Genomic DNA, 18,471 nt, shown 5'->3' with positions numbered 1-18,471 from the left:
CGAAAAATGACGGAATTATAGCCTTGATAGCACATTAGCGTGCCGCACCGCGCCACGCGACGCTAAAATATTGTGGTTGGACCACGATCCGTCCCTTCGATTTCGTGTCTAATACCTTAGTAAAGACGCGTTATTATATAGAGCAGTGTGTTTGTGGCTATACTCAGAATAGCAATAAAAGTGTTAACAATATAATTTGGAAAATAGTCTTAAAAACAATGCACAGCGGTGCTATTACAGTAGAAATTGCTGCATGCATAGCTGCTTGTATATTCAACGATGGTGTAACTTCAATATTACAAATAATGAGCATTATGGGCATTTTTCCCGGACCGAATGCACACTAATATGTTGCGCGCGAAGATGATCGCCGCATACCACAAGCCGAGATACGCGCGCAGGAACAGACGAAAGAAGCACGAATACGTCGCCGACAACAAAATTTAGAGGATATGGGCATCGCATCTACTGTAGAGGACTTGTATTATGGGCCTGGAATTGACGACTCTGTGTAAATTAAAAAAATTTCATGTTTTATTAACAAAAATATAGGTTGAATATTCAAACGTGTTTTTCTCGAAACGACATTGTTCAAACGACATTGTTCACTAGTACCAGAAATATCTCGACAACCACTAAGCCAATTTGCTTAAAATTTATACTGGCTATTCTACACATGATTATCTATCGCGTATCATAGGGGTTTTTTTTAGACCTCATAGTTTTTTGAGGAAAGCGAAAAAACAAACGGATTTTGTCTTAAAAATCGCAACTTTAAGTTTAAACGCCCACCATTTTGTCAAAAATGAATATTTTTAAAATCGACTACGATATGCCAAAGATATTATTATATATTTTAATATTCCATAAACATTTTTTGTTTCAGTTGATTTTTGGCGAAAGTACATCTGGTGCCGTTTTGGGCGATTTTTTCAGGGCTGCTTCTTTATGACAACATATCTCTGTTAATTTTGTAATAAAAAAAATCATGAAGTTTCTTCAAAAAATATATTTTTAACTAAAAAAATTTTAATTCGGTAACTCCAACAGTTTCCCCAAAAAAATTTCTATAATATTGCCATTTTTTTGGCCTCCTAGGTGTAAATGCTCCCTTAATTATTTTTCATGGACTGAGACAGTTTTAAATCTCGATTATATATAAAACCTATTTTTGTTAAAGATACGTAGAATATACTAAGCATGCAAATAAAATAATATTTCTTTATTCGACTAAAGAGATTTGGCTAAAAAGGGTGTAATATCGTCGTCATTCTTTACTAATGTATATTTATATATGTATATGCTTGCACGCACATTATTAAACATTCCATAAAGTGCTTGTTAGAAATTTGTTTGTTACATAATAAAAAAACTGACAGATTTATTGAGGATATATCTGCGTGCTGTTCTTATAGAATATGGTAAAGATATAACAAAAAAATAAAATAATAGAATAGAAATCGAGCAGAATCTGTAAGCTTGGAAGCTCTATTAGTAAAACCTAAGCTTTGCTCTGTTGGTTTACTTGCAGATAGCTAACAATTTGTGTAGTTTAATATACATATATTTATAACGACTGAACAGAATTGATATAACTGTGTGTCGTATGGCTCAATTTTTAAAAAAGATAAACATTATTGTGCATATTTGTAAAACTAAACAGTTATATAACAATTAATAACATTTTGGTACTTGAATTTATTAAAAAAAACTTGAATTATTTATTTGTATGGCTTATTTATACTCATTGTACTGATATATAATATTTGATGTTGATTAAACCAATTTATTCATTTTCAATTTACTATATTTTGTGAGTTATATCGTATACTTACGATCCTCCAAAATCGACAACAAACAGCCTTTGCAGCAACTCATAGGTGAAGAGAGTGACACCAAATTGAGGTGACGATCTGAACACTCGAGCTGTAAGAATAGAAAAAAATGTGTTGTTAAATATTGTACGAATATGTACACATATAGCTTTGAATGCAATGTTTCATATTCTTTGTCCAAATAAAGATTTGGGACGTTTTGATGACAAGCATGTTAATACAATGGCTATTTTTTCAAATTTTGTGTATGTGTAGGATGTTTACGCTACGCGAAGATTCATAAATAATATACTGCAGAAGTTGAGAAAAATATAGAGTGACATAGAGTAATTTACACGCAACTATTCTGTTATGAGCGTTTATGTGACTTTAGTATATTATTACATTATGTTTTGATTTAAGCACAATCGTGTATTACAATCTATGTAAAATAATTATTGTAGGGAGTGTAAAAAACTTATATTTACGCGTAGACAAATTTATATCAATAAATTTGTAAGACAAAGTATCTATGATTTATAAATTATAATTTTTAATTTATTGTATCATTCACAACAGGAAATAACACAAGATTTTTATTCTCTTCTTCTCTCTCTCTCTCTCTTTCTTTCTTTCTCAATTAACTTATTATTTGCGTAAATAAAAATTTTAGCAATATTATTTTGTAAGTATTCTTTTTCTCAATATAGCGATGTAAAATTGTGAAAAACAATCAATATTTGCTCTTTTTCGAGAGAACAGTATTAAAATCATTAACAAAACTTAATATTATAAATTATAATTATATTATAAATTATAAATAATAAATAAATTATTATTATTGCTAAAGGTATGAAAATGTTGCAGTAATCTGATAATACGTAGGTATCGTACATATCGTATGTCCTAAAATAGTATATATTTTATTAATGTGTATTTTCAGAATTACAGCTTAAAATAAGTACATATGTAAGATATCATGCGGGACATGTTAAATTTGATAAACGGTCTGAATACAAAGAGTAAGTATGTTTATTGCAGATTGGGAAATACGAGAATAAAGACATGAATTATAAAAGAAAGACGAAAAGAACGAATACTTACTGATAAGTAAATCGCCGGGTCATGAAGTAGGAAATAAGGTTGAAAGATGCAGCAGGGTTGATCCCCCGTGCATGCAATCGACCAAAGCAAAATATATTACTAACGATACTTTGAAAATTATAACGAAAAAACCATGAATCTGTTACATTTTTAGTCCTTATAGAAGCAGATTGTAACCGATTTGATTACTTATCAAAATAATATGTTATAACTTACAATAGGAAAAATCATTTCTGTAATCATTTCTAATAAAAAGAAGGAAACAGAAAATCCTTCTGGGTAGTTTACTTATTTCTTTTGTAATAACATTAACCAGTTTACCGATATATGAAGTATAATTTATTAGTGTTTTGAAACATCTTCCCAATGTGCATATAGGAAATATTAATTGTTTCAGCAGCTTTACTTGTCTAAAATGCATATTAAAGTAAAATAATATACCTGTCGCGCCTTTCCAAAATGCCCTGGCACCTTCTTCTTTGTATATTTTCTTTGCGCAATCTAGTAGTCCATTGTACGTGGTTTGACCTTCTCTAGCTACGACCTAGAACACATATGTATATTACAGCTAAATCATAAAATAATGGTAAGTTTTGAATGTATTGGTAATTAGAGTGAGAAAAATATACCTGTAATCTCGTTTTTATCACATCCGCAGGAGTGACCAGCGCTGCGGCAGGTACACCGGCGATCGCGCCGGAAACGAGAAGCGACAATGGCGTATTGTAACCCCCTTCATCGGCCAATCGCGCTTTCGTGTGAGCATACATAGGGAAGTAAATTGCGCTGAATGGCACGTCTCGTAAAAAACAAGCTCTAGCACCCTATAAAAAATTCCATTAGCGATCGCTAACATCTTCGTTTGTAAAAGTAAGTGTAGACAACGCATAATTTACATCGATATTAAGATTATTATCATTACCCACTTTGTACAATCCAAAAAGACCTAATTCCTTGACAACGGCCCACGCTCTAACTTTTGATCCTCCCGCAATCTCGCCAGCTACTTGTAGTCGAATTTTTACTATTTCTAGAGGGTTAGTGAATATGACTTGCGATGCTCCAGCCTATGAAAAAATCAGACTCGTTACAGACACATTATTTGCATGCATTCTATAGTTGGAATCAATAATGTGAAACGTGCAATAGAAGAATATACGTTACTGTCAATTTGAATTACTGCGTTGTTTCTCTTAAAAAAATAATCTAATAATAAAATAATACCACGTTAAGAGTAAAAACTCTTATTTTACATTTGTTCCTGTTTATTCAATTTATCTTGTGCGTTTTGTTTAAAAATTCACACATATTGGCATTTTTGTCACACTTTTAACTCAAAAGCTGTAATTATTATTAAAAATATGAAAGTATCAAGTACTCACACAGGCTCCAGATACAATTTCTCCGTACAATGGTAAATTTCCATTTTTATCCATAAACTTATCTCTGACAAAATCGTTAACCGTAAGTTTAATAGCCTTTTCAGGGGCTACTCCCATTAATTGAGGCATTAGACCTCGATAAAGACCAAAAAATCCTTCATGCCGGATCACCTGTCAAACATAAAATACCAGCTTTATGATTAACAATGCAGAGAGTGTTACATGCTGAGACTTTTCAATTCTAACCTTTTTACAACAATCAAAACTATTTCTATACATCAGCTCGCCTATAAAAGATCCAGTCCTCTGATTCTGCATTCTTGTTTTTACTAGATCGATAGGATATACAGCTGTAGCACCGACAGCTAAGAAAGATAGTAATATTTTTAATGAATTATTATTATTGATTATAATTCCAATATTATATAAATATTATATAAATATTTGCCTCACATAGCGCTTAATAGCTAAAGGTATTATATTTACAAGTTGTCTTAATACTAAAAAAATGTTAAAATGCATGCGTTCTGTAAAAAAAAACTTGATTTAACTTCAAGCTTATTATTTGCGCGTTTGTAATCTCTCAGTTTTATATTTTGTAATATAATCTTGAATGCGAAAAAAAGATTAGACAAACAATGTAGGAAGCAAAGTTGTAGCAATCGATAATTGGTAATAGATTAATATAAAAACACTAATTATTAAATTGAGAATAATATATTATTCGACAAACAATTTATACTTGTGTGAAACCGTATCGAATTATTTTTATAATCTCTGCCAACATACAAACTCATACATAAATTTCACTTTTTCATATTCCTGATTAAGAAATAATAAGCGATATATTGAATAGTGGCACACAATATTATCTAAATTTTCTTTAATTTAGAGATAATTATAGTATTTAAATAAACAAATGATGCTTTTTCTTATTTCCATTATCTATATACATATTGTAGCGCGATAATAATAATAGTAATAAAACGCTATATTCAAATAAATATTTATATAAATTACATTTATTACAAAATTTATATGTGTGTATATAATATATAATTAACAAGTCATAAATAAAAATATTTTTACAAACCTCCACCAATGGAACCAAGCACAAATCGGTACCCACTTTCGAGCATTTGTACAATAATACCACGTTCATCTGGACTCTAAAATATTTATTAAATCAAGTATTTAATGTTTCCTTAGCTTTTTGTAAACGACTTATAATATGCGCGTTTCGGATTTAAAAGCAAATTTTATTTATAATTTTGCATACTGCTAATTTATGGATATTTTGATAAGGAACCCACGTGCAATGTACATGTATCTTATCGTTAATGTATTTTAGAGAAGATACATTATTTTATAAATGTACGTGTCCCACTTATTTCTCAAATGTATTTGTATTACACAGCATATAAAATTATCAATTTACAAATTTCTGAATTCCGACATACAAATTATAAGTGATTTAAAGCAGGGACCCTGACTAGACCGAAACCGATAACCAAATCATAACCGTTATTTTAGTCAGACCAAAACCAAAACTCAAACCAAAATATTGTGCAGACTAATCGACCATAACCGTAACCTGACCAAAAATATTTTTCCGGTTTTTTTAGTCAGATTTTGTAAAATGCTATTAAAGATCATACTGAAGATTAGGTAAAAAAGGAGAAAAAGCGCATGCTGTAGACTTCTCTCCCTACAAGATAAGAATAAGAGAAAAAAATACACAGCATCTATATTTTATCTTCTTTTTAATATTTTTAACGCTCTATAGATATGCAGTTAATCTTAAAGATTAATTTTTCCTTCAAATCGCAAACATAAAATGAATACAAAAAAATAAAATCTTTGTAATGTTAAAACTAAATTTGTAAAACTAAAAATATATTTCAATTTTTTCGGCTCTTTTAGAGCACCGAAAAAATTTGACAATTTTAATTGAACTTTTAAGACCGTAAATATTTACTTTTAGATTCTCAAAAAATAGCGATATTACAGGGAGTTTATGGAGGGTTACTTACTTATTTCTTTACTTTTATTATGATAACTTGATTAAGATTAATATGTTAATTTATAGAGAAAAACTACCATTAATACTAGTAAAAAAAACGACAATTAACGCTGCAAGTTGGTGAAAATGTTAAAGTAATAATAATAAAAACAAAAAAAAAATTTGAAAGACCTGGAACCTCCAATGATTTTTACACATTTTTATATTAAACAAGTGTTGTTTACAATAAACAAAAATTTTTTGTAACATGATATTTATACTTGTATTATTTTTATATTGTACACTATCATTTTTATACGTTATTAAATTTTACAATAGGTAATTGTATATCTGTAACCGTAACCGTAACCGAAAAAGACCGAAATCCAAAAGGTGACCGTAACCGTTATCAGTAACAAGACCGAAATCAAAATCGTAACCAAAAATTGGATATAATCTCTGACCGTAACCGTAATCAAACCAAAATTTTATTTTGGGCAGGGTTCCTGATTTAAAGTAGATTTTAAATATTGCTTTTGAAGTTATTTAACTAACATACGTCTCGAGTTAAAGAATTCTTTCTTGTACGTACCGATACCGCTTTAATCTCGGCAACACGTTTTGTAATCTGCTTAAAATATTGCTCAGGTGTAATAGCCACAAGATCATTGTACACTATTTTTCTGAAATAAGGAACGATGACAGTTTAATACGTATACAAAGTGTTCCAGCCTTTGCTTGACATCGGTTAATAGCTAGACTCCTGAGATCATTTTGAGACAAAAATCTTAATATCAAAATATTAAGGTTACAATAGTTTTTAAATGAGAAGGGTTTAAAGTTGGCAATTAAATTAAACTGTCCAAAATTCGCGCGCTCAGATATGGCACATTGTATCCTAAAAATATATGGAAAATTAATATAAAAAATAAATACCCATCTTATTTAGAAAATATCTTTACTGTGTAACGTAGCATACCTGAGCGCATGAATTTCAGATAATTTGATTTGCCAAGTTTAAATCTTTCTTATTTAACAACTGTATTTATTTAAAAATTGTAGCCTTGATATTTTTATATTAAGATTTTTGTCTCAAAATAATGTCAGGTGTCTACTATTATTAACAGATGTTACGCGATATCCGGGGCAACCATAGCAAAACTATAATAGCCACAAAGTATAAAACATGAAAAAAAGAAAAAAATACAAACGTAATTAATGGAAGGTTAACAACCAATAAACAATATAAGCAGTATATAAATAACAAATAAAACAATATCTTTAATATGTCTAGATACTATTTCATGAAATATCTAGTCATATTAAAAATGTCTTTTAACTTGCTCGTTATTATTGCCTGTTAAGCTTCAATTGATTACGTTTGTAAAAAAATATCCAGCTTGTCTTTGTTATTTGTTATAAGAATGATGTAAATTGAACAAATAAAAGTATAGAGATGACATTGTCTAAATGTAATATTATTATATAGTTCAAATTCACAGACGTTTCTCAGATCTAAAGATCAGTCTTTATTTGTCTCACGTACTACGTTTTAGTATACGCGAGACAAGGACAGACTCATCTTGAGATCTGAGAACAACTATTTGGGCCTATAAATAAATTCTTGCCGGATAATTCATCCTTAGATTATCTCTCTGTTTTAACGCAGGATAAAAAATTTGTTAATATTATATGCTTATGGGGTGCAAATATTTGCATATTTGCGTGTTTGTGTAAGACAGGGTCTTGAGGCAGATTGAAGAAAAGTAAGAATAAAAATGTTAAAATACGCATATGTGCATTCTGTGTGCGCGTGTGTGTGTGCGTGTGTGTGTGTGCGTGCGTGCGTGTGTGTGTGTGTGTGTGTGTGTGTGTGTGTGTGTGTGTGTGTGTGTGTGTGTAGTGTTCAACACAAAAAGAGCAAAAATTTAAAGAGTGATTGTAGATGATACAATAGTATGAAAATAATGAATAAAATCAAGAACAAAATTACGATTAAGGCTTTGTTTTTTGTAATTATAAATGTTTAAAAATTTACTTAAAAAGTGTCTAAAACACGTGAAAATTTAAACATCATAATTAAAAAAACAAAGTCTTCACCGAAATTTTGTCATTCTTTACTTTTTGTAATTTATATATGCTCAACAAAATGCTTAATGTTTTACATAGTTTTTTTTTATGTGATTGAGAGCCATATAAATTGAGTTTGCCATAAAAGAATACGTAAAAAAAAACTCATGTACATTGTAAAAAGATGTATTTTACATACACATTTGCACAAAAATCAATAATAATAAATGTTAAGAACAAAGTTAAATTTTATTTGTTGTCAGTAGTAAAGTCAGTAAAAAATGATTATTAAAATAACATCTTGATCGCATTTTTAATTTTTATTTTATTTTATCACCTAGAATCATTCTTTAAATTTTCTCTTACTTGTTGCTGATCATCTTCTGTATGTATGTGTCGTATGTGCGCAAGCGCGCAGACAGGCGACACACACATACATACGCGCAAGCGCATATTGGTCTGTAATACAAAAACGCACCCAAACTGCAAATCTGCCTCGTCATCTTTCATAGGTCTGATCCAGGCAGCGTAAACACGTAAATAAATGTTTTCAGTTTATAAAATGTGTTTCACACGGAGAATAAAATTTTTGCTGCCATAGCTAATAATGGTTTGTTAAAGCTGTACTCGCTGTCATATATACTATAAATTTATTAACTACAGTAAAATTTGTTTGCTGTTGTTGCTAATATATAAATAAAATAGTAAAACATGCATGTTTATTGGAATGACATCGTATAGCAACATGAAAGTAGTTATCGGAATTAATCGATATATTAGAGATATTCAGATTGATTCAGATAATATACTTGCTAGCTAATTAATGTAGTTACCTTGAATACACTTTCAGCTACAGAGTACATTTGGAATATACGTAGCAAATATGTTCTATAAAAAAACTCATGTATCATATAACTAAACTATTTTAACTAAATCACACAGGTATCACAGATAAGATATTAGCCCCGTCCATATATTACAACTGCAATTTAGTTACGATATATACATTTCTTAGCTACAGCAGCTACTTCTTTTTTCCCGTGCAATATATTATTCAAATATTAGAAAATAATATACAATGTAGATATACAATGTAGATATAGTAAATTTGGTTACTAGGAATGAGTTACTCCGTAGGGAAGTGTCGATTTGCCAAGAACGAGACATACTTGATATTTGGATGATGACGATGTGCTTGATGGTGCAACAATAGTTTTACGTGATTTGTTCTCTATTTGTCTTGTTGATCACGTGAATCGCTTTTTAATTAATAAATTCCGAACATTTTATTAAAATTAATATTAAAATAATTGTTTCATATTTCATATACCTTCAATTAACCGACAAAAGGAAAAACATTCTGTTATCAGTATGAAAGTTAAAAATACTAACCCAGTTTGATGAAGTAAGTCGCAAAGATGAAACAAGATGTCTACTTCCAATGGTGTTATCTGGGACATCATTTGGGCAGAATAAAGAAATTCCTCTGGCAAAAAAAATTAATGTTTAAATATGTTGACGATAAAATATTGATACCTATAAGATTAGCAAGAATGAATAGTAATCTAACTAACTGATAGAAATTTGGTTAATTTTCAACTGTGATTATTTTGAAAACACAAAAACTTTTATTTGTTAATCTTTTCCCAAGTTATAAAAGTATCTTCCATCTCAACAAATATTAATATCTTTTTTCTATAAAAACTTTAACATTACATAATTAGTACACAAACTAATGTACTAACACACTTTGTTTTAATTGATTTTAACTGATCACAACGTTATATTTATGCATTCTTAAAAAATGCACGTGTCAAGATGCGTTAAACAATTAGGAAGCTATATCAACAGCAAGGAAAGAAGGAAAAAACCTTTGATATAGATTCGTTTATACACTTTCCTTTAAGGTAGATTACCTTTGGTAACTTCCTGATATCTATGACCGTTGGTAGCATTTAAGTAAATACGTTTAATAAGTTCCATATTGTTTAAAAGAGAATTGAATGCCATAAAGTATGGAAAACTGACTTTTCGTCCGCTTTGGCCAGCACCAACTGCCTGTAAAGTGTGTAAAATCAAGTACATTATGTAGCATCACAGGATTGTTAAGTGTCCAAATAAATTTTAACATTACTTTATATTAAAATAATTCAATATAAAAGATTTATTATTAATTTACAATTAACGAATGTTCCATATATGCTTTAAGTATATGTGTAATTTGCTCCTGTACTTATTTTCACATAAAATTGTGATTATAAAAAAAAATTGATTATCAAGTTATTATATAAGTCAAAGTCTTCTATTCGATAATAAATAATACTTACAGCAATTAAATTATCCCGCACATCTTTAGTGAGTAAATGACTCTTAATACTGAGCATGATGTCTTGAAAGTCTAATGCTGAAATAAAACCTGCGCCATCCTTATCAAATTTTTTAAACGCTTCTGTCGCATATTCTTCATGAAAATCCTAAGAATAAACACATTTTTAGTGCATAAAATTTTATCTCTAATTTGTCACAATTCGCAATTGCTTATATAGAAAATTATGATTTTATTTCTCTATATGTATAGAAAGACAAATTATTTCATAAAATATTTAGAAAATATTTTGAAACAAAAAAGTTACTGTACGACTCTTTAAGATACAATCAGTTGTACATTATTTATATACGTATATATAAATAAATATGTGTGTGTGTGTGTGTGTGTGTGTGTGTGCGCGCGCGCGCGCGCGCGCAAATACATATACATATACATATACATAAACACACATATATATATATATATATATATACATACATACATGTCACTGTGAAAGACAAACATATGGCGCTATATACAAATTTCATAATCATTGTCATTCGTTACGTCATATTTGGCTTACTTCCTGGACAAAAATAACAAATATATCTGCCATCAAGTGTGCAACAGAGCAAAAGATACTCACATGCAAAAACTGACTAAACTCTGCATAGCTGATCAGTCTTTTCTTATCCTTTCCAAAGTAAAGTTTGATAAAACTACTCTCCATATTAAAAGGCATTTTTTGATGGAGTACAGTTTTCCTCATCACCTCAACGAACTCGTCTGAAAATTGACAATATAATATTCATTCATATAAATAACATATAAATCATTTAAATAAAAGAAACAATAATTTTTTTATAATAGTCTTTACCAAATGCAACCATTCCATTTCCATTAGTATCAAAAAGTTGGAAAGCTGTTTTGTATAAAGCATCTGGTACAGAGAGAAGACCTTCGAATGCTTGAAATTCGGCAAATGATATGAGTCTAAAACAAAAAAAAGTCCATTATAAAATTAATTTTTTATATCATAAGAAACGTTCGCTATTTTATAAATTAGCTATAATTTCTGCATATACAAATACATTAGTAGTTAATAATATTAAATATATTGAAATTTTTAAAGATGTATATTGTATTTACGTTATTTATGTTAATTTATGCGCACATGCACACGGACACGCGCGCGCGCATACTCACACATACGCACACACACGCGCGCGCGCACAAAAGTGAGAGAAATTTTTTTATAACTTACAGTATTTTAAAGAGGAAGTAATTCCATATTTTTTTTTATTTAGTAACGTTTAAAGTGCATATTAGGTCACAAAGTAATTTGGTATTTTTTTTCCTTTGAATAAAATTCAATGTTTATTTATAGACAACGAGATATTTTTAAGATAAAGGTTTAATTTTTATTATTTTATATGTCCCATTTATTGAACAGTTAACAAATAGCAAGAAAAACTTATAAGGATTTCAAAATTTTTATGGACTTTTGTCACTGTCTTAAAATGTGTATCAACCAGGTGATGTTGAAGCAACCAAACAGATGATAATTTGAGGAAATCAGGCCTAAGAAAAAATTTGCATAAAAAAATTTTTTTAGTTTGAAACATAGATGATACTTTTTTCTTTACGACATGTGACTGAATGTTATAATGAAAAATAAAATTTGCATTCCGAAATCTCTGAAATCACTTTTCAAGTCACCAGCACCTTTATCCAGAGTAGAATAAATCATTTTCGTGACTTGAGCAGATTTATTTTTAATAAAACGCGAAAAAGATATAGTGTCTTAAATGCTGCTTCACATCCATCCATATTCACCGCTGTCTTGTGAAATTTGCTTTGTCAAGGTATAAACACGCATACTTTATTTATTACGTCAATCTTTGGTTAATAAAGGTCGAGAGTAAAAAGATAGGAAAATGTTTGATTTTAAAATGGAAAGAATTTAATATATAAGAATTGGATGTTAAGGTACAGAATTAATTTAATTCACTTATATAGGATAATAGCATAATGTTTTTTTTTTAAATATGCTATCGACATACGACTTACCCATCTTTGCTAGTGTCGACAATACCAGCAAGTAAATTGACAGAATCAGGATTATAATCGGCATCCGTATAAAGTCCAAGATAACTACGTACAAAGTCTGATGCAGTCATGAACCTTTCGCCATTCTTCTCTTGTGAGGCATACTATAATTTCGAAAAAAGTACTTAATTACGTGTGTGGTGAGTTATATGAATTTTTTCACAACTTGAATAATTGTTATTAATGTGAAATATAAGATGTATTACCGCGTAGAAATTGCATGCAAACAAATAAAGAGGAAAAGAAAAAATATTTGATAACAAATAAACAATAAATTTTTAAAATTATTGAAATTATTTTTATAGAAATTTTTAGAAGATTAAGTGTATTTTAATCAACTTGTTCAAATATCAATGATTTTGTTTGTTTACCTGATTAAAAATTTCATGAAGACGCTCAGTATTTGCACGCTTTAAATACCCGGAACCCTGTAATGCGATATGCGAAAGATCAATAATATGTTAAGTGTGTATAAAATATTTAATATATTATTGAATTTCATTGTTGTTTAAAAATGTATCTCTAAAATATAAAACCATACTTAAGTATAAAATGGTAAATAATTATAATTTTTTAGATATAACAAGCATTACTTTTGTTTGGGTAGGAATAAATTAACAATTATTTACTTGTTAATTATAACAGCCATTAATTATTTCCTTGTAAATAGAAAATAAAAAATACAAAATTATCTACTGGTTTTTATAATTTGTCCAATATTTCAGCCGTGCACATGCACAGAATAATATTTGTACACATGCATTCTCATACACGCGCATTCTTTAAATTCTATATATATATATATATATATATATATATATATATATAAACATTAAATTAATAATTGCAGCGTGAATGTAAAAATACTTTCATCAATTTAAAGTATTTTTTTCATTTATGCAAATTTGCTTTATAATATTCTTCCTTTGTTTAATAGCGTCAAGTTTTCTTACTTTTTAAACTTTTATTTTTTACGCTAGAGTTAGAACAAAAAAATATCATTGTATCAGCTTAAAACTAAATTATATTATTAAATTTGAGGAATTCAAGAACACTTGAGTTACCCAGCAAAATATTAGCGAAATGTTGACAGATCAGCAATAGATTTAGTCAGAAAATAATAGTAAATTGATTTTATCTAAGGTCGCATTCTGTTTTGTCGACAAAATCTGCTGACCTAATCAGACTATAGATTGGAAGCAGAAATTAAGCAAATCTTATTGACAGATCTTGACGGATAGATCAGACGGACAGATTGACAAATACCGAACAGGATTTGCGTGATGCAATCTGACGACAGATTGACAGCAAAAATCAAACAGACTTTACTGTTTTGCCGATATTTAAATTGACGTTATTGCAGTTTTAAAAATGTTTCTGTTCTTTTTTTCATTTTTATTTTAAAATTAATATCTCTTACATTACATTAAAGCATTGTAACTCATGTTCCATGTAACAATTAATCCAGCGATCATGTGATATATATTATTTTTACGCTCGTTAGTCTCCTTAGTGCAGAGATACATTTAATGAAAGCACAAATTTTGCTCGATTTTTGCTGACAAAAATTTACTGGTCTCAAATTGTGTTGTGTATATCTTGCTCGATACCTCATCGTCAATCTGCCATCAGGTTCTATGAGCAGTACTTATCTGTTTGATTTTTATCACTAATCTAACATAGAATATCACGTAGATTTCTAACAATAGTTTGTCTGCAAAGACAGAACATTAATCGCTATAATTGATCTATTAGTTGTGCCTAATCTGATAGATGAATAAACTTTATTTATATGTCTAATAAATAATCTACAATTAAGGTGGCCGACTCAAATTGAATCAATTTCAAAATATCGATTTTACAAAAATCGAGATTTTTTTATTTATACGTTAGATTAGAATATTACAAAATACTTTGTAATATTAACATTTATACATGTCCATTTTTCATTATTAAATACTTGGACATATTTTAACATATTAAATGTACTAAATAGAGAAATTAAACAAGACGTTTAAAGAAAATAAAGATAGGTAAATAAATTTGTGTTGTTAAAATTAATTAATAAAATCATAATATTGCAAATATAACAAAATCATAATATTATGAAAGTATTACGTAGTATTACGACATAGTATTACAAAACATAACGGAACATAAAATTACAAAAAATATTTTAAAACTAAAAGTTATTTACATATTGTAAATTATATTAATTAAGCAATCTCAAGGAAATATAAAATTATCTGAGATATTTTATTTGGAGGAGATATATCGTATATTCCCTCCACATGCTGTAACCATGCTGTTGCGTCTGCAGTATAGTCTGAAATCATTGCTTCCGTGATAAATAGCGTCCCACCTAGAATTCTTTTAGAACGCCTCTAACGACTCAAAAATCAGGATATCCCACAAAATTCGGGACGGTTAGCCACCCTATTTACAATAATAAGAGCCACTTTAATCAACTTTGAATAACTTCAATCAACAATTAGCTTAATCGACAGAGTATTGTCAATATATGGAAAAGAAAACAGTTTATTATTAAATCAAGACGCAAGATTCTTTTTTTTCCTCTTTAGATGTTTAATCAATCATAGCGTCTAATAAAGTTTTAACATGGATATATGGAATTATTAACCTTTTTGTTATGTAATAAATACGAATTATTGGTACTACCACTGATACAGTTAATCATTGATTAATGTTAATCGAAATTGATTGAAGTGACTAACTTAACCAATAGATATACAGGGTGTTTGATAAATACTACTTATGCTCTCTTGGGTTGATAAATTAAGTGAAACTGAGAAGAAAAGTCCTTTACCATTTTTCATTATTTGCAATAATTATTGAGAAAAAAATTAGTAAAGTTTAGCGAATGAGCGTGTACTTTCCCTGCCCACCGCACTTGGGAACCGCTCGTTGGTCACAAAGCTAGTGGTAATCGCGGCTGGCGGCGCGGAAAAGAGGGAGAAGCAGCATTGTCTACCAGCCAGCGGCGTAAGATTTTCGCTCTAAGTTGCTTGTTCCCTCATTTTTTTTATTAGAACAAATTTTTTTAATACAATGTTGACTACACACATACACACATTTAAAAGCACATTTTCATATTTAGAAAGTTATATTGTATTAAAAAAAATTGTTCTGATAAGAAAACAAGGGAACGAGTAGCTCAGAGCGGGAATTTTACGCCGCTGACCGTAAACAATGCTGCTTCTCCCTCCTTATCGCGCCGCCAGCCGCAACTGTCTCTAGCTTGGCTATCGATGGGCGGTCCCCGCGTGCGGTGGGTAGGGTAAGTACGCGCTCATTCGCTAAATTTACTAATTTTTATCTTGGTAACTATTACGAATATTGAAAAATGGTACAGAATTTTTCTGCTCAGTTTGACTTGCTCTATCAACCAATAAGAACACGGGCAAACTTCATTTGACACCCTGTATATGTATATTCTCTATTATGCGTAGAACTTTGACTGATATTTTATGTGCTGTGCCATATATTTTTTAAGCGTTCTGATTGGCTACAGAATAAGTTTCATATTTGCAGAATGCAGAATTTATCTTAGAGGAAACTTACACTTTGACAGAAAAGCAGAAACCAATCAGAATTCGTTATGATAGTCGACAGTTGGATTGCATCTCAATAGAGAAAGAAATAGCAAAACGGAACAGTAACAAAAAGGAGATATGGTGGGAGAGCAGCCAATCAGAGTAATTCCGTTCCGCTAATGAGCCTCGATGAGTGAAATTGACCCTATGGCATGGAATTGTTACAGAACGGAATAATTCTTACTTAACCTTATCGAAAGTTTGCAAAGTGTCTAGGTTGATTGTTGCATACACTTCTGCGCATTTTTATGTTATATTTATGTATTTTATGTATATTATGGTGACTTCAAATTGCAAAATAAAAAGTAATGTTGTCATTGATAAATAACTGTTTGTGAATGTAAAATGTAACATGTTAAAAACGCTATTAATACATGTATATGTTTTCACGTAAATTTAATAATTATATTTTATCGATTGGGAAAAATTTAAATATCCGTTTATCAAGCCAAATAATCCAGTCATAATATTTACATTCAAATGCAATACAATTATTTATCAAAAACGACGTTGCTTTTAATTTTGTAATTCACAGTTACCGAAATGCACGCAAAATACGTAAATACATAAAAATGTAGCAAAAATATATAAACAATCTACCTATAGTTTGTTCACTGAAAGAAACCGAATCGGTCTGCTTACATAGACAGCATAACGACGGAGAACGCTAGCTTTACAAGTTTGTACGGGCCTATGTGAGCAGAGGAGATGGCAGCTTCCCAACCGTCTTATAAGCCATTGTAAGCGAAACCTACGCAAAGCGAACAAGTTTATTTCTTCCGAGTATTTCGGTTTCTCTCAGTGAATAGAGTATAAACGCTCTTCACAAATTTTTGATGTCGATAAGATTAAGAATTATTCCGTTCCGTAATTATAATTTTGTACCATGGGGAACTCAAAAACGGAATGGAATTACTTTGATCGGCTGATCTCCCACCACACCTCCTTTCCGTTTCTAGCTATTTGTTCTGCTATTTTTTTCTCCATCAAAATCCATTTTTATTGCTTTCTGTTCTTCTTTGTACTATTCACTATCAGCGCAAATTCAGATTGGTTTCTGTTTTTATGCTTTCTGTTTTTTTGTGAGTGTGAATTCTCCCTTGGGGCCTCTTTTACTAATTTAACCGATCGGTTAATTTATTGGAATTGACCAATCGCATTGTCTGTTATGTAAAATGATAAATGTAATTGGTTAATTTTAATGGACTAACGTGTCGGTTTACTTTAACGAAAATTTTGAAAGAGTCCTTTACAGTCAATCAGTAACGTTCAATTGTCTAACGAGTTTGTCATATGACGCATGAAATAGCAACCTTAAAGTTCGATTTGATGTCTATGGTTCTACAGTGTACTACAGTGCGCATGTATTTGTGCATTTACATATTGAGATCCATTTTAGTTATTGACTAACCTCTTACAAGATTACAAGTATTATATTTTTCTTATTATTATTAGTCTTAACTCGGTGTCATTTTGTGATATTAGAATGTTACACGGATGTTGAGGTGGGTTATGATGATCCAAGTATTTTACAGTTATATAATATAGTTAATCTGATAAAATAAACTACAAAATATAGGTATATAAAAGAGGCTTTTATTTATTATAACGTAACAAGTATGTAACAAGATAGAGATGTTTAAAAACGTCTTATCATGACTCAGTTTCAATGACGTCTGGTTAATACTGATCCATACATAATTATAAACCAAATTATGGTTTGTCAAAAGCAACAATTTTTCTCATCTATAATTATATTTATAATTTAATACATAAAATAATTATAAATACAATAAAATTGTTTTTAAAGTTTTCTCTATCGTGAATTATAGATAATCTAAAGTAGACTTAATGTTTGTTGTGCGTTAGATTAAAAATAACTGTATATTTAATATATGCTTTATATGTATATCAATGAATATTATTGGAAATTGAAAAAAATCCAATTCTCTTTTAGTTTTTAGTATTATCATTGGATTGAGAGGTATATAAACGTTTTACGTTTTTAGAATATTTTACAAAGAAGCTACTATAATCTTTACGTTATTATTACGTTATTAGGCAAATT

At 29.5% G+C, this 18,471-nt stretch overlaps 1 protein-coding gene across 5 annotated transcripts in view; it reads right to left on the bottom strand.

The window, feature by feature from the left end:
* LOC105193077 (calcium-binding mitochondrial carrier protein Aralar1) overlaps nt 1-18,471 on the bottom strand; it is a 30,048-nt gene that overhangs the window by 2,468 nt on the left and 9,109 nt on the right. For 4 of the 5 annotated variants that reach the window (XM_026141333.2, XM_026141336.2, XM_026141334.2 and 1 more), the window contains exons 2-17: nt 13,161-13,217; nt 12,751-12,893; nt 11,558-11,673; nt 11,327-11,466; nt 10,700-10,846; nt 10,289-10,430; nt 9,765-9,858; nt 8,851-8,886; nt 6,895-6,985; nt 5,394-5,469; nt 4,547-4,665; nt 4,301-4,471; nt 3,845-3,985; nt 3,548-3,742; nt 3,360-3,462; nt 1,836-1,926 (exon numbers count right to left, since the gene is read on the bottom strand). In XM_026141333.2, coding sequence (XP_025997118.1) covers nt 1,836-1,926; nt 3,360-3,462; nt 3,548-3,742; nt 3,845-3,985; nt 4,301-4,471; nt 4,547-4,665; nt 5,394-5,469; nt 6,895-6,985; nt 8,851-8,886; nt 9,765-9,858; nt 10,289-10,430; nt 10,700-10,846; nt 11,327-11,466; nt 11,558-11,673; nt 12,751-12,893; nt 13,161-13,217 — 1,862 coding nt within the window. The remainder of the gene's footprint in view (nt 1-1,835; nt 1,927-3,359; nt 3,463-3,547; nt 3,743-3,844; nt 3,986-4,300; nt 4,472-4,546; nt 4,666-5,393; nt 5,470-6,894; nt 6,986-8,850; nt 8,887-9,764; nt 9,859-10,288; nt 10,431-10,699; nt 10,847-11,326; nt 11,467-11,557; nt 11,674-12,750; nt 12,894-13,160; nt 13,218-18,471) is intronic. The other variant, XM_011157406.3, reaches the window with a different exon arrangement.

This window comes from Solenopsis invicta, chromosome 8 (genome assembly GCF_016802725.1).
Source record: "Solenopsis invicta isolate M01_SB chromosome 8, UNIL_Sinv_3.0, whole genome shotgun sequence".
NCBI classification, from domain to species: domain Eukaryota; kingdom Metazoa; phylum Arthropoda; class Insecta; order Hymenoptera; family Formicidae; genus Solenopsis; species Solenopsis invicta.
Note: the sequence above shows the minus strand (reverse complement) of the source record. Positions and strands in the feature narration are given on the sequence as shown.